The sequence below is a fragment of the Podarcis gaigeae genome (genome assembly GCF_964106915.1).
Source record: "Podarcis gaigeae genome assembly, chromosome: 6".
Lineage (NCBI taxonomy): Eukaryota > Metazoa > Chordata > Lepidosauria > Squamata > Lacertidae > Podarcis > Podarcis gaigeae.
The window spans coordinates 62,411,201-62,434,107 of record NC_139682.1 but is presented as its reverse complement, the minus strand read 5'-3'; the positions used below and the strand labels follow the sequence as shown (position 1 = coordinate 62,434,107).

General features: G+C 40.9%; 1 protein-coding gene and 1 long non-coding RNA gene across 5 annotated transcripts in view; both read right to left on the bottom strand.

Moving 5' to 3' along the window:
* The window catches only part of MIER1 (MIER1 transcriptional regulator), a 37,656-nt gene extending 14,749 nt beyond the window's left edge, over positions 1-22,907 (bottom strand). Inside the window, exons 1-4 of one of the 4 annotated variants that reach the window (XM_083743091.1) lie at positions 22,691-22,878; positions 12,399-12,423; positions 10,366-10,511; positions 5,014-5,160 (exon numbers count right to left, since the gene is read on the bottom strand). In XM_083743091.1, coding sequence (XP_083599217.1) covers positions 5,014-5,160; positions 10,366-10,511; positions 12,399-12,423; positions 22,691-22,702 — 330 coding nt within the window. In that variant the 5' untranslated portion in view covers positions 22,703-22,878. Of the gene's footprint in view, positions 1-5,013; positions 5,161-10,365; positions 10,512-12,398; positions 12,424-21,782; positions 22,657-22,690 lie in introns of those variants that run through there. The other 3 variants (XM_083743092.1, XM_083743093.1, XM_083743094.1) reach the window with 3 other exon arrangements.
* Positions 6,325-8,855, bottom strand: LOC310846518. Its single transcript, XR_014565375.1, has 2 exons — positions 8,346-8,855; positions 6,325-8,057 (listed from the first exon to the last, which is right to left on the bottom strand). It is a non-coding gene; the product is annotated as an uncharacterized lncRNA (long non-coding RNA).

Sequence of the window (22,907 nt, the reverse complement as noted above, 5' to 3'; positions counted from 1 at the left end):
CCAACAGAGACAGCACTGCAGTAGTATAACCTGGAAGTAACTAGGGATGGATAACTGAGGGTGGGTCTGTATTGTTCATTAGCTGGCAAATCACCACTTTGAGACAATCTATCTAGGAAAAAGCAAAACTACTGAAATAATGTAATATAACATCATCACCATTACAGAATTAGAGTTTGAGGGGTTCCATTTAACACAGACTTCACCAACCTAGTGCCCTTCACAGCCAGCATGTTGGCAAAAACTGATCTAGTCCAATCCCTTGTTTGACCTAGGGCATCCAGATTTACAGCATCCCTAACAAACGGTTGGACAGTGTTCTCAAAGCTACGAATATGAGTTTGACCAAGCTGCGGGAGGCAGTGTAAGACAGGAGTGCCTGGCGTGCCCTGGTCCATGGGGTCACGAAGACTAAACAACAACAACAAATGGCTAGGTAGTCTCGGCTTGAAGACCTCCTATAAGGAAACAAATACCACCCCCTACGCCAGGGATGACTATTGTATGACTCTCCAGATGCTAAACTATAACTCAGGCACCCCCAAACTCAGCCTTCCAGATGTTTTGGGACTAGAACCTCCCACCATCCCTAGCTAACAGGACCAGTGGTCAGGGATGATGGGAATTGTAGTCCCAAAACATCTGGAGGGCCGAGTTTGGGGAGGTCTGTTATAACTCTCATCAGCTCAACCCAGCAGAGCCAATGGTCAGAGGTGATGGGAGGGTCTCAGGTTTACCACCTCTGATTTGTGCAACTGATTCTTTTGTTGACTTGTCAATAAGTTTCTCATAATGTTCACATGAATCTACTCTCCTGTAACTTAAACCCATTAGCTCTAATCTTGTCCTCTGGAGAAGGAGAAAACATTTTATTTTGCCCACTTGCACATGACAGACTTTCAAAAATTTGAAGAGGGCTATCATATCCCTCCTTGGGCTTCTCTTCAGGAGGATAAACATACCCAGTTCCTTCAACCTTTCCTACATGCTGCCATCCTCTAAGCACATTCTAATGTATCAGTTTTTCTTACTGTGGTGCCCAGAGCTAGAAACAGAAGTCTAAATGAGCTCTGACAACTGCACAATAAAATTGTAACCATTACTTCCTGTGCCTTGCAAATTTTTGGAAATCTCTGACTTGGTTCAGTCTAAAACTGTATTCATGTATTGCAGATGCATCACACTAGTTCAGCCTATGATCAACTTCAGGAGGCTCAGAAGGATACCATGGTTGATGGTATCAAAGGTTGTTGACAGATCCGAGAAAAGTAATAGGGTTTCACTCCTTCTGCCCATCTCCGGTGCAGGTCATCCACCAGAATGGCCAACAGAATTTCAATTCCAAAATCAGACCAGAAACCAGCATGGAACAGATCCAGATACTAAATCATGGCATGTCTAGATGAGATGTTAGAACGTACTTGAAAGCTTGCCCAAATAATCCAGTTTTCACACAGATCAAGTTGACTTATAAGAGAGACTTATCCATAGGTACAGGAACTATGCCATCTCTTAAAGGCTTTGGTCACCTCTAAAATACAGAATGGCATACCCAGAGTATAATAATAATAATAATAATAATAATAATAATAATAATAATAATAATAATAATATATTAAATTTCTATACCGCCCTATACCCACAGGTCTCAGGGCAGTTCACAGGATAAAATCACAATATATACGCACAAAATACATAATCAAAATAAAAACAAGAACTCAATAACCCCACACAAATAATCAGAGAGAGAAAATAGAACTTAAAGCACACATATACAGTAATTGTAATAAAACATATAAAAATAGGCACCCATCAGGCATCATGAAGAAGTAGATTAAAAGGTCAATTTAACTGTCTTTCAAATCAAAAAAATTTAGCCTTTGGTTTTTTTCCAATTGCAACCATTCATAGAAGCTCTTTGATCCAGTGGAGGCTTCCATGAAGGGGCACAGGGAGGCAATTTTCTCTTACTCCCCTTTCCCTCCGCAGCCCTGGTCCCCATCCCCTCAAATGGGAAAGCAGTGAGCATGTAAGTGGTAAACCTCAACTAGTCAAGCTGCCTGCCATGTCAGCAGGAAAAAGTAACTGAAAAGTATCCATTACTAGGAGCCATGCTAGTTTTGATTGCAATTTGTTTTAAGCAGTTTTAATGCTGTATTTTGTATTACTGTAACCTGACAGTGCAGGGCATGTAACAAATCTAAACAAGAAGTGCTTGTAGCAATTCTCATCTCTCTCCACCTGGGACAGTTCTTCTGCCAGGCAATTTTGCAGATGCAATGGTGGCAGAAAAGTAGGTTGTTTTTCCCCTGCCATCACTTGCACTGCAACATGGGCTCTGTGTTAGGTTGGATACTTTCTAAAACTTCTGCCACCTGTGCTCCAACCATAACACTAATCATTTCATTGCCCTCAATTACTAATTAAGTCAATTTCTTTCAACTTAAATTATTCAGTTATATACCAGATGTTTCACTGCCACAGAGGAACACGACACATGACAACAACAGAACAATGGAAGTTCAGTTAATACTTATAACTTGTCTTATAGTCTTTCCCTATAGCTTTTCACCAATCACTCAAGCTGTCCTGAGACACATACAGATGAACAATGATGTGAGCTATTTTGTGGTACCTCTGGTTATGAACTTAATTCGTTCCGGAGGTCTGTTCTTAACCTGAAACCATTCTTAACCTGAGGTACCACTTTAGCTAATTGGGCTTCCCACTGCCGCCAGCGCACAATTTCTGTTCTGAGGTACAGTTCTTAACCCGAGGTACTACTTCTGGGTTAGAGGAGTTTGTAACCCGAAGTGTTTGTAACCTGAGGTACCACTGTATTTTGCAAGTTTGTATTGAAAAATTGAGAAAGCTGATTATTTGTTTAGATTAAGGTTTCTTAAAAGTCTGAGACAAATTCCCATTAACCACCTAGTCAGAAGCACAAGATCTATTTAGTACTCCACTCCCCCTGAGACAATTATCCTGGAGTATCTAGTTATAGTTATACAATTTGTCAAAGCTTCTGCAATTCCTGACAAAACACGAAACATTCAGATGAAATTGCCAAGACTGGAATATGAACCTCAGGAGGCACTCAAAGAAAAGAAAAAATTGCAGCAGAGTCCCAGAAAGAAATTTTCTGAGAGTATCTCTTTACACCAGCAATGTCTTACTTGCATTATTTACTGTGAAAAATGTGGGGGCAAAATGTTCTAAAGAAAACTTAAGGTTCTTTATTCCACAGCATCACCAAAGCAATAAAGCACTGTCCATCACAGGTAATGGAGCAAAAGGGGCAAGACAATATGCTTTAGTAGACAAAACTCTGATGGCAAAATATTACGCAAAGTTTTCAGTAACCAAGTGTTCTTTCTTGGGTAAACTTTCTGCATGATTCTCTGCACTATCCTAACCTGTAGTATGTTGTACAGATTTTTTTTTAAAGGTTAATATGGAAATAAGTCATGGAATTTGCCACCTAACTGCATGTTTGAATTGAACAGTAAATGCTATTGGCAATGGGAATGAGAATGAGAGATGTGTTTGTGATCAACTATCTAGAGGACACTGTTATAATGGGTGGCAAATAAATTTCTGAATGAATGAAAATATATATACTGCCCCTTTTTGTTTTCATGATATAAGCTTGCTTTAGTGCTATCCATAATGTTAATCTCAATAGTTTAAAGCAGGGTAGACAATATACCGCTGGACTACAAATTCCATCACGACTGAAATATTTTTCCTTCGAATTCCAGCTTGAGGTCAAACCAAGATCCAAAAGAAAAATGTTCCTTTGAATCCCTAGTCTGAAATTGAGTGTTCCTGATTCTTTCTCTGCATCAAAAATAAGTCAACACTTTTGGAATTTTGCACCTTTTTCTATCACTGTGCAAGAAGGCAGAAAAGACGGACAAATTCAAAAAGTTCTTCTTTCATTTAGCCATAGCTTGAACTTGTTTTAGTTTTTCTTAATGCTTTAAAGTGTTTTAAATATGGTTTTGTGTGGGGTTGTTTTTGTTCTATTGTATGGTCACTTTATTGTTTGCCGCCCTGGGCTCCTTAGGCAAAAAAGAAATTTAATGAAGGAAAGCCAACATTTCTGCCCCAAATGTCATATATGATGTCAGGCATGAGAAAGAAAGAAAATGGCCTGGTAGGCCAACCTCTCAGACCAGGCCAGCCTAATGAGGCCCTAGGCTAGTTGCCCCAGCATTACACTACACTCAGATCTTTCTGGGACTGTTCACCCATTTCTTGACCCTCAGATCATACTCTAAAATGAAACTAGGAGTAGATATTGAGCTTACATCCTTCCTCACTCACTTTCCCCAGAAACCAAGATTAGTCTGAAGTTCAGACTACTGATTGAACTAAGGAGATTTGGAGAAAGAAGCATCAAGGTAACGTAGTCATTTAAATGTAAGCAAACATAGGTTCTTCATTGTTCATATGTTATTCCCAGGTAAATGGAGTTTAGGGATTTAGCTGAGATTCCTGCATTGCAGGGGGTTGGACTAGATGATCCTCGGGGTCCCATCCAACTCAACAATTGGACTCCAGTGTCCATTCCACCCCAAGTAAATCTTTGAAAGCAAGTACATTTTGTGTCCTTAGTTAAAGGCAGAAGCTCTTTAGGTTTTTTCTATAATCAAGGAGTATATAAATGTTATGAAATAAATAAATTCAAAGGTCAAAAGAGAGAGTATGCACTCATGCACACACAATCACAGCTATGCCTCCTTGATACAGTCCTATTGCAGCAGTCAGTTCCAGCTTTCCCTTTTGGCCTTTATCAACCTACACACACACACACACACACACACACACACACACACACACACACAACTAGCAACCAAAAGCACAGTCCAAGTTTAAATACTCATCTCTACAGCAGCTTCACTAAATAATACCAGCTTTAAGGAACAGATATGCTAGCTTGCCAAAAGCACACGATAGGAAGCACACAATAGCACAGACCAAGTTTTCAAATTAGTAAGTCTAACTCACTTTATTTTCTCCACTGCACCCACTGTTGTTATCATTATCTTCACCCTCACCCTCCTCCTCCTCCTCCTCTTCTTCCTCTTCTGGTAGTGGCACAGTACCATCATAGCCGTAACGGCTAAGAAGCTCATGAATTGGCATATCACCTTCCTAAAAAGAATTAAAACAGGAAATTATAATAATTCCATGAATTTTATACCAATGTTGTAATCTATAGGCTGCCTGGTCAACAGTGGCTACAACTGTCCTCTGGAGAGCAGATGTCAGCCTGCATGTATTGTCCTCTGACTCAACTCTATCCTGCTCTTTTCAAGGCAGAGCAAAGACAGGATGAGGCACTGGTGCAGTTTGATACAATGATACCATGACAATCTACACCCCCAGGCACAAGAAAAGCAAAATCATTCCCTCTATAATGTTTCCTGCTCTGAATTGTAGAGAGAAAATAGCGCAGAGACTGATCACTATCCCTTTTGTTGGACTTGACAATGGTAATGATGAGGACAAGGGGCATGACAATTGGAGCAGGGGTTGGGTGATCTCCATCTTAGTAATTAGCAGCAAAGTTCTTTTACAGTAGGCACAGATTACAACACATACACACATATAGAGCGGGGAGGGTTACTACAGAATGAAATGACAATAATATCTAATCTTCAACAACTAAGGTGTGGGGGGGGGCAAGGACATTGGGGCGGGGGAATAAGATTTATTGCCTTTGACATGATGATCCCATTGATCTGGTTGGAAAAATTTCCCCCAGAGAAATATTTTTGCAGGTCAACAATGGATTTACACCAAAGAATAGAGAAATATTTTCAGTCCAAGGGCTACATTCCCTTCTAGTGCTTGGTGGAACCAGAGGAAATGGTAACAATGGTAACATACTACCTTTGTACATTAGGTTAGTTTCTACACACGCTCTCACACACCCCTCTCTATCCTCCATCCAAGGAAGCAAGGTTATCAGAATTCACGGACACATTCTAGCCAGGCAAAAACACTCAAGGAGAGTGTGCAGTTGGGTCAATAGAGGTGTGACGGGGAGGGGAAGAAGAGGAGGTGGCCTGGGGAGGAACTGAGCTACCAGATAAGAGTGGTTTGGAGTGATACATTTGGATCAAAGTTCTCAACCCATTAGGACTTATATCTCATCACCCCTGCCAGCATGCTGAAATTTATAACTTATGACTGCAGAGTTAAACTGAAAATGTTACAGAAAACATGAGGGGGGAAAAGCAAGTAAAAGAAACACGAAGAAAACTTCATTGTTTTTCCTCCCCCCCAAATTATTTTTATTAATTTTCCAAATTATTACAAATCAAACCAAATTAATTTCATACAATTTCTTAAAATCAGGTTTCCTGCTCCTGTTCCAAACTCACGATCGTCATCATTTCAGTGCATAGCCGCATCATTTCTTATTTAAGTCCAGCTGAGAACCTTCATTTGCCATTAAACCATTCTTCCAGCTTGCCACTTCTTTCACCTTACAAATAGCACCTCCATAACATTTTATAAATAATTGATCGATTTCACCTTTGTGGTCCTTCCTATATATTGTTGTTCCAGACCTGGTGTGCTGGGTGAGTTAATCACTATCTTCCATCGTTCAGTTCTTTGCAGTGTTTATCTGGATGATACAAAGTTACATTTCGTTCCTTCTGCTGTTTACAGATTAGCGTACGAGCTGCAGTCATAAATAACTCACAAAGTGCATATCCAAACTCCGCCATTAAAATTCCGCTCTGGAGTTCTTCCTCAGCACAAAGTTAAAAGCAAGATCTTTTCTCAAATTCAGCCTCTTTACCGCATCTGTTCATTATTTTTTCTCCCACTGCATTTCTCCAACAACAGTCCATGAATAATTTTAAATAAAGTCTATTCAGCATCGGTCGAGGGGGGAGGGCATAGTAAAACCTTGTAAAATTCCTTGTTGAGCATAGACAAAAGCCTCCCCCCTCTTTTCCGAAATAACAAACAGAATAACATGGCAGCGGCTACACATGTCCTTTTCATTATGCATGGGAGGACAGGGAAAAAGGAGACCACTTGAAAACCATAAGAAAGTACAAAGTACCTTGTCCACTCCCTTTTTTTCCTGGCTGTTGTAAGGATTCTCAAGCTTCAAATAAAACGTCAAAGAAACCTTCAAAGATTCAAGACCAGTCATTCGGGCAGCTAACTGATTGCAGTCTATTGGCATATGTCAGTCCAGGAGCGCCTCTTGATTAATGCCAATTGTCCGAATTTTGGAGGAACCAACCACAAATCATGCCAGAGACGGAGGCTCGTCCATGGAGGGACACACGCCCAGGTCGCACCCGCTCTGCCTTTCAAGTTGGTAGACACAAGCTTGAGCGGCACAGCAGGATGCAGTGAGCTCCCCAGACCCCACTAGGGAACAATGCCAGGATTTTTGCCTCATAAATCCTGGCTTTTCCCTGCCTAAACCTCCTTACTGCCTGTGGAGAGCAGCGAGGAGCTACCACCATTGACTTGTGACGTGACCGGAAAGCAACTTCATTGTGTTTTTTCAACTCTCATGATTTCTTAGGTTGTTATTATGAAGATTTATAAACATAGCAGTTTAAGGTTTTTCACACCTTGTGGATTAGGCTTTCAGAGTATCACCTAAGAAGCTTAACAACTGCACCATAGATTTTTCATCTATGTCCAATAAAATATGCAAATCATATTGTTATCCAATCATATGCAACTTAACTGTAGTTGGCTGACCAAAATATTTTCCCAAGGCTATTCTTAATATGAAATAAGCTTCTTAACATAGCTGAGTGTATGCAGTATTTTTGGCACACATAACCTAGTCTTCCACTAAAATTCAATGCTTCTGACCTTCACTGTTCTTTTCTATGAAAACTGACATCTGATTAGTGGTATAATACTCCATGCCAAAAACTGCAGCACTTTGAAGAGATACACATTTTGCTACTACCACTTATAACAAATATTACAGTAAGAAATCTGAGCTCTTGGCCATGTTTATGGTTGATAGAAGATGCCACAGTGAGTCTCAGGTTTGGATGCTCTACCCTCCAGTCTCCCCCCCCCCCCCGCAGTTGGGGGTTGTTTGGAAGCTTTTGCCTTCCATTTTTGTTAACTGTGGTTTGTCAGGTTGTCTGTGGCTACTGACTATGTTTTGCACTAAGGTTGCATTTGTACTTCACGGTAAGTCATAAATCATGACTTACCACACACGAGTGAATTGTACTTGCTTCACTCCTCCTTGCTTGCACAGGGAGAAAACAAACCACGTTCACAGCCTGAGGATTAGCTCTCAACAGGGAATAATGGTCTGTTCCACTCCAAACTACAACCAGGAGTCAAGAATCAACCTTGGCTTACTAACTATGGTTTGTTGGAGTCAAACAAACTACCATCCTGTTTAGATTTAACACCAAGTCAGGGATTTTAATTCTCCCCCCCACCCTGTGTGAGTGCATAAAGCAGACTCATTCATGCATGATAAGCCACAGTTTATGGGTTCCCATCAGGTACAAATGCAGTGTAACAAGGATTAATTTCAAATAATGGGCTATAAAGCTGTTAAACTAATCAGTTAGTGTTGCCATACGTCCAGGTTTTCCTGGACATGTCCTCTTTTGGGGGGGCAGCACGCCCATCTGGGTGGATTTTTGCATTTTACATGAAGTGCCTGGTTTTGGGGGGTTTATTATGACCATTATTATTAGTAGTAGTATTATCTGTGTTAGGGTTGTACTTGGCCTTGTGATGTTTCCGGCAGCTGCCAGGCTTGGCACAACCTTCTCGGGGCCACTTAGCCTCCCATCATCTGGAGACGCAGCATCTCCTGAGCAGGGGCCAAAGACAGCAAAGGTAAGAGAAGGGAGGGAGGGAGGGTGGGAGGGAGCAGGTGGGTAAAAAATGGGTCAGTGGGGGGAGGGGGCGAGCAATGGAGATGCAAGATGGTGGTGGGGGTGTCTCGAATGGGTTCGGGTTTTTGCTCTTCAGACTATGGTAACCCTAGATGACATGGCAAACTCATCCGCACTGCATTAAGCATGATGTGCAGATATGACCAGTATGCTTACTGACAGCAGAACCTTTAATGTTCTCATTACATTGCTAATCTGCTCACTCTTATTCCCCAAACCAGGCTTCCTTACCATTCCTTAGGGCTTTACAACTCATCCTAGGAACTCATTAACAAGTTAACTGATTAAAGGTATTTTCCCCCCTTCAGAATCCTCTTACTGAAATACTATATTTTCCCCCAAAGCACAACTTTATGTCAAATATTAGGCAGTCAAACTGGCTGCCCACACAAAATAGCTTCCAACAAGTCCAAAAATTTATGTCCCCATCCCTTGGTCCAAAACTATTATTAATTTCAGAATTAAATAAGTAAGCTACATAATGATGAAAACTTTAAAAATGCAATAAAAACAAATTTAAGAAAAGTGAATCAATCAACTGGCTTAAATTAGACATACTTTAAAACAAATGAACAGCCTTATGAACTTTGTACTTGATATACACTATAGAAACCTCTACTTTGTACATCTCTTATTTGAGCTCCTGTCAAAGATCATGACTATGGATCATACTGAACTGATTCTAGGGCAACTGAACTGGGGCAACAGAAGATATAAAAGGTGCTAAACAATGTTTGCTTAGTTGCTTATTTCCCCTCCTGGTACTGGCACTTTTAAGTACCATTACACAGTTTCTCAGGCACTTGGGGAGTCTTCATTTAGTCAGCATGAGTTCCTCACATGACATCCCTATAACAAAATAAACAGAGGAGGATAAAGTATACTGCTAAATCAGGACAGAGTACCCATGATGCAGAGAAGTGGTCATATAATGTAGATCAGTGGTACCCAAATGGTGGTCCATGGATCCTAGGGGGTCCATGTAACCCACCCAGACGGTCCATGGCACCATTCACATAACAAAAACTACCACAGAGATGTCAAAATTTTCAATAGTAGGGTCCATTGATTGGCTTTTGAAAAACAGAGATCTGCAATACTTAGCTAAAGGGGAACCACTGGTGTAGACTGAATATGGTGGAACTACCCTGAAAACACCTAGTGCCAAGGATAGGGAACATGAGGCCATCCAGACATTGCTGGACTACAACACCCATTGGTTATACTGGTTGAGGTTGAAGTCCAACAGTTGAAGAGCCACAGGTTCCCCACACCTACCCCAATGCCTTTCACCCAAAGCCCATTTAACACAACACCACTCTTCTGTTAACTAAGAAATGCATCTTTTCCCAGGTAATAGAATGTCAAACCATTTCCAAGACAAAACTACTTCCCAAACAAAATAGTGTTTTGTTCAAAAATATTTTCTAGCATTTACCCTTGTAAGATCTTCTATTTCAGAACTGAAGTTTGTTTCACCTTCCATCATTTCTTCCTCTTCTAAAGTTCGTTCATCATCAAAGTCATGAACCAGCATGTCAGCCGTTGGGTCAAATTCATGGTCATCTGATGTTGCAGACCCTCCTACAATTTGATTAACCTCACAGTTGATCACATTGTAAACTTAAGTGATAAAATCATTATTACCACATGCAAATTATTTTAAAACCAAGATTAATATAGCAGTGAAACTTTTCTGCAAAAGCCAAATCTCTAAATAATTAGTCAACCAATAAATAAATAGTGTTATTTGAAGGCTACAGATTCAAAAATCATAAAGCATGAACATTGGTACTAATAAGTGCAAGCCTATACACAATTCAGAAGTAATTCCTAGGGAGTTAAATAGAACTTACCCCTAGGTAAAAGACTGTAGCTTATAACTTTACCCAGTGTAAACAAAGTAAGATATAGGTAGGTTTTTAATTCATTCCCAGAGTCAAGCTATAAAGCAGTGCATGTATAGAAAACTATGACCTCATAATGTTGGCTTCCTGCTGGATTTTTAGCTTGAGAGTAGAAGGTGGAAAGATCAAATGTTCATGTTTTTGTGATGGGAAGTGCAAATATTTTCCTATAATCAATACTAACCAGCTGGCTGGCTGGCACTTTGGAAGTGCTGTGCAAAATCTTTTGCAAGTTCTTTGCCTTGTAAAGCACTTGCACAGCACTCCCCAAATGCTCAATAATTTTATTATAATAATAATTAAGCGCCTGATTACTAGGCACCTGGGAAGCACTGTGCAAAATGCATTCCGAACTGTGTGCTCAGTGCTTCCTAACAACAAGCAGCAGGTTGCTGGACATTTGGGAAGCCTTGCACCCAGGGCAGAACAAGTCCTCTTGAACTATTACACACCATTTCCATAGACTAACTTTGGCAGAGGTCAGTCACCTGATTTCATTATGGCATCAGATAGTGAGGTGGGTGATCCCACCTACCTGCCAAAGTTGACTTGTGAAGGTCTGGCCTCCTAGGCCAAAAAAATTCCCCCTCCTACTCTAGAGCATGAATCATACAACTCTGCACTTGCCAATACCTAGTGGATGGTGCAGAATAAAAGCACTTCAACAACAGGGCAACTAAAAAATTATTTAAGCACATGACTGAAAATAAGCCTGTAGTACACAAAATTTTATATTTTGGACTACAGTGAGAAGAGATGTCATACTATCTTATCTGTTCCACATACAGGTTTTTGGGAAGTGCCCAGTACCCTGATTCACCATGCCCAACATGTATAATGTACTAAGTCTAACCCAGTGTCGATTCCTGGTTATTCAGTTCCACAAAAAAAGGACTAGCAGATCAGCACAGGGGGAGCCCCAGAATTGGGAATACTACAGACAAACGCTGTTAAAATTGATGACTTGCCCCTACTTCATTTTTAACAATACTGCACTAGCTGTGCAAGAAGAGATTTTCATTCTGGCAACCTTATTTTGAACAGTGGAAGCTGTCAGACTTAGAAATACAATGATTTGTTAACATGGACAAAATTAGCTGTTAACAAGGATAACCCCTGGCCCAATCATACTATGCCTGAAAGGGCTCAGTACCAGTATAAGACTGCAAGTTGCTAATTTCAGCCAGCACTAGAACATGACTTTATCCATGACAAAGTGGAAACTTTTACCCCCTTCTTAACAAATTCATGCATGGGATTCTGAAGTATGTCAGATAAGCACTGAACCACCTTTACCACAGGTGGCCATTTTTTGCCCTAGTGCAAATTCAAAGGCATGTTAATGGCAACTGTGTAAGAGCAACATGGCTCACCCATGTTTTGCTTAGCAGAGGATGAAAATTAAAATGTAGGAATATCCCCTCAAGACCAGATTCTCTTGCAGAATAGAACATAGTTAATTGCAGCAGTTACTGTGTATACAATAAAATATATTCAAGTCTCGTCGGTTATAAAGGGCTCACTTTTCTATCCAAGCTTTGTAAATATCAGAATAAAACTTTACCTGGGCTTGCAGACTCAACAGAAGGCTATCAAAAAAAAAAGGAAAGAAAAAAAGAAAAATGTTATCAGTGAACAATTGCCAAATATTTTGCAATACATTGTGAAATATTAAGCATAAACCTGAATATTTCTGACTTTCACTGCAACATTTCGATCAACCATGTAACAGCCTAGAAGTATTTACGTTTTGAATAAATAAATATCTGACAGAAAACACACTATACCACAAGACTGACACTATGTAACAAAAGACCATAACATCTACCCTTTGTTAAAACATAAAAACAGTAAGAACTGAAAATATGTGCATCACAGGAAGTTATTTCTAAACTGCATCTTACTTGGTATAAGCAATGAAACACAAAAATCTGTCATCATTTCACATGAAAACTTTTAACAAATGCCATTTCTACTTTCTAGTTTTTAAAGTTTGATAAAGCAGAACATATATACGTGCAAAAAGCCACAACCATGTGAGGGCGTTCACATTTCATAATGTGAGTAATGAATGCCTCACTACATGTTGTTACATCATGATAGTCCAGTAAAACAAGGTTGTGTTTTAGCATTCCTGCAACATACAGACTAGCAATGTTCAGCTCAATGCAACACAGCTTTTTCCATCCCTAGCTATTATTGGAAATTGTTTAAAAGTAAGCCGCTCAACATGCAAGACACATGACAAATAATATCAGTACACTGTGTGTTTAAATGGATCTCCAACCCAGTGAAAGAAATTAGCCAGACGTCAGGAATGTTTTGCGACTGGTGCAGGTCGAATTGAAACCATGTGGGGATCTGTGGATGCCAGGTTGGTGACTGGGGAAAGCAAAATGGCAGTCAGAGAAGGATATGAAATATTTTCCTTGAAGCCTGAATTTGTTTTATTCTGGATTTGATGTTTTAATGTCTTGTAAACAGTTTTGAGTTTTTTTTCCTTTAAAATATAAAGTGGCATAGAAATGAAATTAAACACCACCACCAATATCTGCGGGGGGGGGGGGGGAGAAGACATTCTATTGTGGTGACTGTAACCTAGGTTTAAGGTGCCATTTGCTGATTAGCTTATATAGCTGAATTTCTAACACTGACCTCCCCTCCTTTTAAAAAAATAGCTTTTCAAACGTTACAGTCAACAATTCAAACACTTAACAGTGTCATTTGTGTCTCTACCAGCACAACAATCATTTTATTTTATTGCTAGTTGTCTTTCTAGATCACCCTTGTTCCCAAAGGAGCCCAAGGTGTACAATATAACATAAAAATAAAAATATTAGGATTCACCTGCACAAGAACTTCTGTTTGCACAACAGGGTTCCCTGTTCAACACGCCCCAATTGGCTCTGGAGGGGATCAAAACAGCACACAAGGGGAGGAGACATGGGATTGTTTTATCTGGAAAGCTGCAATGCTTGCACAGATGAAACAAACGGAAGCCCACAGCACCAAGTTCCACCAAAAATATATATAAGAAATAACAACAAACATACAGTCAACTTGCAACTTTCACACCATTAACTTGCACAACCTCAGCTTTATGTGCGCGGTGGCCAGCTGAAATCAAATGAAATGTATGCAAGGCATAGAGCTTTAAAGCTGTTTTTCAGTGTGGGAAGAGCTTTTTGCCTTGCTTACCGGGTTCTGAGAGACTCTTGCGACATCTCAGAGAGCCCCACAAGATCTTGAGAGAGCCTCCTAGAGTCCCAGAGCCCAATAATTAAGGCAGAGAGCATAAATGCTCTCAGCCTTGCATGGGGGGCAAGGCTGCTTGGCGTCAAATGGTTCCTTAAACCAAGGTTACAGTCGCCAAAATGGAATGTCTAGTTGCCATTTGGGGGAAAGATGGCTCTAAAGTCTTATTTTTCAAAAAATGGACTGACTGTAATTATCAGTTAAACATCTAGCTAGTTTAGATGACAACCTTGAGCTAGGTTAAGAACTTTGAGAATTTAAGAAAAGTCACTTGATTGTCCAGTTGACTTGATAAAAGTTCACATATAAAAGTATATATTGGCCTACGTCTACCTCTTTTTCTTAATGGTGAAACAGACCGTTCATAATGTAAGAATATTCTTCATAACTTTGAGCAGGGTAGCGATGTGGGGTACAACAAGCTACAACAATTAACTATAATGTTGTTCACCGCTCCTGTTCAGGTTGCACAGAAAAAGCATTTTGGTTCCTGAAATTCATTCTAATTATGCAGATAAAATATAACTGATAGAATTCTACAGTATGTAGTATTAGTGTGTGAAAACTGTTAAGATCCAATGATTCCCAGGCATGCACCTTCAGATGGTGATGTCAGGCACCATCCTGGCACCCAGGCATCTTCACTTGGTCACAAGTGGCTGACAGCCAGGTGCAGCATGTGCCTGGTTCCTGGCTAATTTTGATCACTGTTTTCTCTTTTGAATGAGGCATTCAGTGCCAAAGTTAGACAAGAGGCTGGAGATCTTTAATCACTATCTCCTATAATGTTAAAATAAACAGTTATGGGGAAGGCAACTTAATAGGGGCTGTGGCATAGGGACTGTTTTTATTCTTTAAATGCACCCAAAGCTGCTATTTCCCCAGGGGAGAAACAGAGATTCCCATATTATGGCTGCCTGCTTTCCTGGTAATAGAAATAGTAGCTGGTGGTGGGATTTGGATTAGAAGAAGGCACAGGGAAACAATGAGCCCTTCACCCAGCAATTGGAAGGCGGCTGTATGTGCTTCTAATTTAGATTTTTTAAAAAGAAGATCCCAGTTATGGCTCTCCTGCATTGGAGACACACATCCAGCTCACATCTAAGCTACCCATCACCTGTCTTATATACAGCTGTACTAACCAGAGATCTCTACATATCAGCAGTGAATAACATTTGGCCCTCCTGATATTGTTGGACTTCCAACATATGAACCCCAGACAGCAAGGCCTAATGGTTTGGGATCATGGAGCTGTAGTCCAACAACATGCGGAGGCACCAAGTTCCTCATCTTCGCTATGCCTCATTGACAAGTGCAGGTCACACTGAGGCATTTTCAGCTCTGAAGTTACATTACACAGATAAGGAAGAAGCAGTCTGGATTATTTTAGTCAAGTACCTTATCCGTATTTTAGCAGGGAATGGATTGTTTCAATTTACTAGATAAATTAACAGTAGTTAAAATTGTATTTTTTATTAAATAATCAATAAAACTTAATTTTTAAAATATATCAGATGACACTGTAACATAAGATTGTACAATTTTAACTATTCTCGTGAATGTGTGAGTTATTTCAGGCTTAAAGAGACTTTAAACTTGTTCAAAAAAAGTAATTTTTTTTGGGTAAAAAAATTACTTCAAAATCAATTTATTTTATAACCACAAAAAACAACCTTCTTATTTTTAAAACATAACAAGTACGTGGTTAGCCCATTCTACAAAACAAGTATGATACACGTCTTAGTTATGGTTTGCGCGGGGATTCGAACCACCAACTTTCCGATTGCCAAGCCCTAGGCTCAGTGTTTTAGACCACAGCGCCACCCGCGTCCCTCTATCTCATAGGTATCTACACATAAATAATTTTTTTTGAAGAAAATCTGAGTCATGAGAGCATGGTCAAGTATTAAAATCAGGTGATTTGGCATGGAATGACCCTTCAATCAGTTTCTGTCTGTAGCTGTGAATCCATGTACAATTTTGCTTGTTGGTCTATTTTACACATCACTCTAACTAAAGCACACCAAAGGGTGAAAAATGCAGACACTGTTCCGCCACCTCAGTTTTCATTATGAAGTTATATCAATATCAGTGCTCAGATACAGTTAATAGGCTGCACATCTACTGAAGGTATAATCTACAGAAAGCTGCTTTGCTGCAAAGTAGACTCAATTCAAGCAAAGACCATTTCCCTCTCCTTTGCATTGCCTGTCAGGGTGCACTCAGATTAATAGTAATTTACCTCATCCTCAGGCAAAAAACTCCACAAACTACAAGCTTTTGCAGGACAACACAGTTATCTAATTCCTTCACAACAGTGCAGCCACGCCAGCACTTTCAAGTTCTCCATATTATGATTGTCCAAGGTAATGAACCACCACCTTAGGAAAAGATTTATTCTTTACCTTTACTTATACGTGATATTAAGCTGACTGTCCCTGTACACTCAAGAAGATAGAACCATGTAGCGTTCCAAAAGTCATATTGAAACCTTAAAAATGCCTTTCTAATAGTAAGAGCTAGCCAATCTAACCGGAAGAGTCCAAGACCAGAAGGAGGAGGAACACCACGCAGAATGGAAGAAATTTAATGATTATTTAGCTAAATTTGTTAAGCTAAATTAACTGGAAATAGCTTCCAGATACTTATTGGGCTTAGGATTGTATTTATGTTAACTGATAAAATAATATGTTTAATACAAGAAGGAGAAGAATTAAAGATGTTAATGTTTAATTTAAAGGGAATCAAAATTGGGATTTGGAAAACCGTTATAAGGATATACAATGAAATTCAACTAAGGGAAAACGAGGAAGTCGTTTTACAAAGTCAGTAACTGCTATTTTCAATAAGGGTATGATTTATGTTTGTTATGTTTTGTTTGTTCTGTGTTTTGGTTTGTCGTTAATATTGTAAAAACCAATAAAAAAATTTGGGGGGGAAAGTTCTCGTGCAGGTGCATTTATTATTTTAAAGTAAAGGATGCTGATTTTTAAAAATGGAAATCACTGTCCATTCAATGTTAAAATTCTTTCTAATTTAGTGAAGTCAGCTGAAAAGACTTACAGAACAATCCTAACTATAGGAAGCCAGCCAAACTTACTTGTTAACATGGTCTAAGTTACTCCTTTTCCAAACTCTGTTCAAGAGGTGGACTACTGCTAGCTCAATCAGCCTGAGCCTGGCAGAGGAATGTCAGCCAGCATAGCCTTGGCTGAACCTAGCCTCATCCAGCTCAGCTAGAAATCTAATCACCTCAGTGGATCTTGGGTTTACATTGAACTGGACAGAGGGGTCTGTGCACCTAACCTTGCCAGCCTCCACTGGCCTCTAGTTAACCACCATTTGTGGAAATATACCACGCCATTGGCACAGAGCTCCCCCTTCCAATCAACAAGCGTAAAGTGTGCAGAAGTGCCATTGGTGAGATTCTCCAAGTGCAGCAGGTTTGTGGATGCAATGGTAGCCTTATCATTCTGTAAAGCCTCACTGGTTCAAGTGGGGAGTTAGCATTGCTCCTTAACAAATCCTGTTGATTTTAACAGGACCTAATTTCAACTAATTTAGTCTAGAGCTAATCCAAAGACAGAGAGTTGTAAGGTCAGTTATTTCCTAGTCAGTATTTATCATGAAAGATATTTTGCCTAAGAGCTTAAAAGTATAAAATTAACAAAAATTTATTTGCTTTGTTGCAGAAGCTAAAGTAAATTATGTGACATCTGGCCTAGATGCATATTTATATTGTTCTGGTTACAAATTAACTCAAGTTGTGATTATTTTTAATTCCCGCCCCCCAAAAAGATCAATTTGCAAAAAACTCTGGTCCATGGGGTCACGAAGAGCTGGACACGACTAAATGACTAAACAACAACAACAAATGCATACTTGAGTTAAATTTTGCATTATCCCTTGAATAAGGAAATAATGATCTATGACTACGTGCAGACTTTCTTGACATGGCAATTTTTGTTTATTTCCTTGCTACATTTGTATCCTGTCCTTCCTTGAAAGAACTCTGAGCAGTGTTTTAGCCTTGGGAAATGCATCTTGATCAAAACCACCCAGGAAGCTTCACAGCTGAATGGGTATTTGAGTCCGGAACTGCCAATTCTCAAATCCAAATTCTCTAGCCAGTACTTTTACAATGGCAAAAAGTACTCCTTTTATTTGCAAATTATTTATAGTCCATATGACTGGGGAGGGGGAGGGGAGGGGTTAAGATCAAGCACACGTATCCTAAATTATGTTGTTTCCAAGGATATAATTACATGGTGACTACTTGGGATTTCTGAGCACTGCCATCAGTTATGTCCCACAAACAAAGCTGCTCCCACACTAATATGCTTTCCACTAAATTCAGTCTTTTAACTTCCCTTCTACTGAACAAAAGCCATGTGCAAGTTTTCAAATGCTAACTATACCAAAAACAAATAAATGCACTTCAAACATTTTATCTTTATATTACCTCTCAAAATATATTAACAAATGTCAAAAAAACATGAGGAAGAATACAGTAAAAATGTAACTGAAATTCATGCACAGTTTGAGGAGGGAAAAGGTACAGTTTAACCATGGTGATATATTTCTCTCACCTGTGGCAAAGCCCAGGCCACTTCAAGTTGGTCCACTACACCTGTAAGTATGCTAGTATGACCCAGGACTTACTACTGATATAAATTGTTTCAGAAACAGCTTTCCACCAGCAAGTGCAATCACTCACTCTAATAACAAACTCAGGAGGTGAATGAGCAGGATTAAAGACAACATGGGGTCACTGAGAGACAGAAGGGTACATTCAGGGGAATCCCAAGGTCTGCAGAAGTACAAATTTAAGAATAAATACTTAAAGGGGGGCAAATGCCTCAACGAATTACTCCTGTGAGAACTGAGCAATGTGACACTGACTCTTGACTAGAAAAGAAACAGAAATGGGAAGTGCTGGAGAAATGGAATATTCTGAACTTCTGAAGGATGGTCTCTATCATTTCTGCTAAGCTTCAATGATACACTGCAACATTTTGTTGCAGAACTCACTATTCATGACTAGAGCAATATAACAAAATGCTGATTTCCAAAGTGCATTACTGTGCTTTTATCCAAAGTCACTAACCTTTGTACATTATTTTGTATTCCTACATTAGCTTGTTTCCTACCACAGAGGACAAGGTGTAACAAAAATCCCCAAAAATGTCTTAAAGCAATAGCCACTGGAGGCAAATATGCCAGCAAAAGGATTTTGTCTTAAAATGTGCAGAGTTTACATGAACTCTCCTCAGATTACAATGTATCCTCAAAATTCCATTTTCAATAGTGATATGAACACAACAGTCCACAAAGTATAGACAAAAGCACATGCCACCATGAACTTTGATAACTTTATATATTACTCTGAAATGGCAATTCCTCATGTTACTAAAGCAGCAATATAATGCCAATGCATATGGCAACAGTGTACTGCCAATACCAAAATGATGCAAATATGTCCCGGCCAATTTTGGAACTTTAGCTCTCACACTCAAGTGTGCTGGAAGTTTTCCACTTGAATATAGCACTTACACTCATATTTTCAACTGACTAATGAAATTTATCTACATTTCATCTTCATAAATATACAGCCTACACTGAACATACAAGCTTGGATTGTGACATACTGGCAACAGAAAGTGAAAGAACTGTAACTCCTCACGCCTCTTTACTACAAAAAATGAAATGGAAATTAAGCCTATGAAAATGCATCTAAAAGTGTAGACATAGTTACGGCAAAATGAGGTTTCCATACAAAGTGTTAATTTTGATAGGGCAGAATACATATTGAAATGTAACACCTTCTCACAATCAAAACTAGGAAAGAAGCACCATCTCTACAACAAAAAATGACCAAGTGATCTAGAAAAGTTGACCTTCCTGATTTTGATATTTAAATAAAATAAATGTTGCTTCATTAAAAGCAGCCTTACAAATAAATCCATCAAAGTTAGTAGCTTACAGTAGTTTTGATTAGTCCATGTACTCACATCTACCTGTTTGTAGCCTTTTCAGAAGTGGTGCCCCAGGTCTGACATGCTTTTCCGAAAGAAACTTGCTTTATTTAGCATCAAATCTTATGGCCTTTTTGGCGCTAGGTAGAAAACCCACCCCCCGCCCATGTTGTACACAACTACTAAGATATTGCTCCATTCTTATTCATTGTTATAATTGCTTTTATTGCTTTGTTATGTTTTTTAAAATCATTCATAAACCACTCTAACAGCAAAGTACCCAATAACACAAATAAATTCAATGGGAAAATGTTATAAAGCCTGTCACCAAGAAGTGATATTTACTTAAGGAGACCAAGGTGTAAGAAGCAATGCAATATATGGGGTGGAGTAGCAGATGTGTCCCTTTTAACTCCATTGCATAGCTACAGATACATGTGTCTCAGGGAAACCACGCAACGGCCAACAGTGATAACTCTCCAATTTACAAGATTCTTCCCTATAAGAAAGCTAAAAGGGGATAGGGTGGAGAAGAGATCATATGAATTATGCCACTGCTTCAACAGGGAGCTTCACTTTTTTAGGTGCTTGGTGGGGGCACAATATAAATTGCATCACTTCCTGGATAAACCCCTAAACTAGGCCTAGGTGAACTGTTATTTACAAGCCTGATTTAAAGAGTTTGCCATGAAATCAAAGAACTTCAAACTTTTATTAACCAAAAGGTCGTCAGATTTCAGCACCGTATACTACTGCTTGAAGCAAGGACACTCCCCAAACATTTTTATTATTAGTTGTGGGATCCCATGGGATATTGCATTCAGAGGTTTGGGGCAAAATCTCATCTCTTAGCCACATAGTGTTGTAGTGAGGGAGCTTGAGCTAAAAACCACTTACAGCTGCTCAGACTGAGGAGGACTGTGAATGCAAGAGTGCTGTGGATGATAATACATCATATTGCAGCCCAATTTAGATTTTTTTACAACGTAATGTGCCAGAACAATGCTAGTCAAAGTGCATACAGCCTCTCCCTTTAAAGGGGGGAAAGAGCAACTCTGTTTCCGAAGAGACACGACTGAAATCTCCTACCAATAAAAGATTTGGAGGTGGGTTTTTTCGTGGGGGCGGGGGGCGGAATTCAACATAATGCGTCTTCCTAAAGATAAACAAAGCTTTCTTAATTCCCCAAGAACATCCCTTCTCCCCCCACCCCGCTTCTGTAGAAAGCAAGGGAGGTCGTAATTGGGGAGGGGCGAATCCTGACGGCCCCGAGCAGGAAAAGCTGCTTCTCTCTCCCCACCCCTATCATAGTAAACGACCCTCTTCTTCCCCCACCCTAAAGAGAGACGACAACAACATTTCCTCTCCTACCGGTCCTCACTCCCAACTCTCCCCGCACCCAGCCATCCTCCCAAGTTCCAGAAGGGCCGGTGCGCCCTCACGGACCTCGGTGGGCCGGGTGGGGAGGCGGCAAGTTCCCCACCCAGCACGCCAGGCCCGTCTCGGGACCTCCCTCCTTTCCCGCCCCTGGAACTTAACTTGTGGGAAGCGAAAGCACAGAGGCGGGCAGGCAGCGGCCGCGCAACAAGTTCCCGGCCGGGCCCCGACTAGACTCTCCCCTCCGGCCTCCTCCTCTTCCTCCCCGTTTCTACCCGCCGCCCTCCTTCCCTCCCTTTCCATCCCCCTCGCCGCCGCCGCCGCCCGCGGCTCTCGCTCACCTCCGCCATGTTCGCCGCGCAGCTGGGGCGGGCCGAGCCAGTAGAGGGGAGTCACATCGCCGCCGCGGCGAAGAGAGGAGGAAACGGCACGGAAGGGCAGCAGCAGCAGAGGAGGAGGAGGAGGCGACGGGTCACGGTCTCTGTGAGGCAGTAGTGGTGGGGAGGAGGAAGCGGGGAGCCACCAGGGGGAGGAAGAGGAGCCAACGTCACCGCGCAAACGAGGTGGGCGCGCCCGCGCCGCTGCTGCCGCCCCTCCTCCTTTCTCTCGGCGAGCGCGAGCGGCTCGGCGGAGTCACGAGACTCGAGCGCCCGCTCTCCCAGCCTCTTACCTCAGAGCGGGGCCTTGGGGCGGGGGAGACGTTGCCTCGCCTCCCAACCGTATAAACGGTTTCCTCTGGTCCCTCTGAGAAGGGGGGGGGGGGGCGCCGTGTTCATAACGCCTTTTCTCTCTCCCCGCCCCCGGTAGTTTGTTATTCACACATATTCACTCGCTGCTAGCCAAAGCAAGGGGCATGACGCAACTTCCCCGGGCTGACAGAAACTCAAAAGTGGACCCGCCAAAATGAAAAAAACAACCCCGAGAAGCTTCTTGCGGTTCAAGCCGGCAACGGAGCTTAGCCAGTGAAAGCCAAAGCTTGTGCTCCCCACACTGGTTTTATTTTCCTCCTCCCCCCTCCCTTTCGATAACGTTTACGTATTTCAAAGCGTACATTGTTTAAAAAAATGTCGGCGGGACGAATTTCGTGTCATGAAAATAGAAATGCATATGCATCCAATGACATGTTAAAGTCTGCCTCTCCTTCCCCCCCCCCCACCCCATGAGGGACAAGGAGGGTACTAAATGTGGAAGATACGTGAGAAGAGAGTGAACCGCCTCCCCCGCCAGGACCCGATCAATACTCTCCTACCTTCACGGCCATTGGTCTTTAAAAAAAACAAAAAAAACGCGCGAAGGTCCGATCAGGGATCATTTGACATCACGTCTAGTTTCGTCCCGAGCATTTGCTCACCCAACTAGGGATAGCAGTTTTGGGGGTGGGGAGACAAGCTTTTCGTCGAAGACATGGCGGGAAAGGTTAAATTCTCCCCTCCTAGCGCGCCACAGACCGACCCTGCGCGACCTCC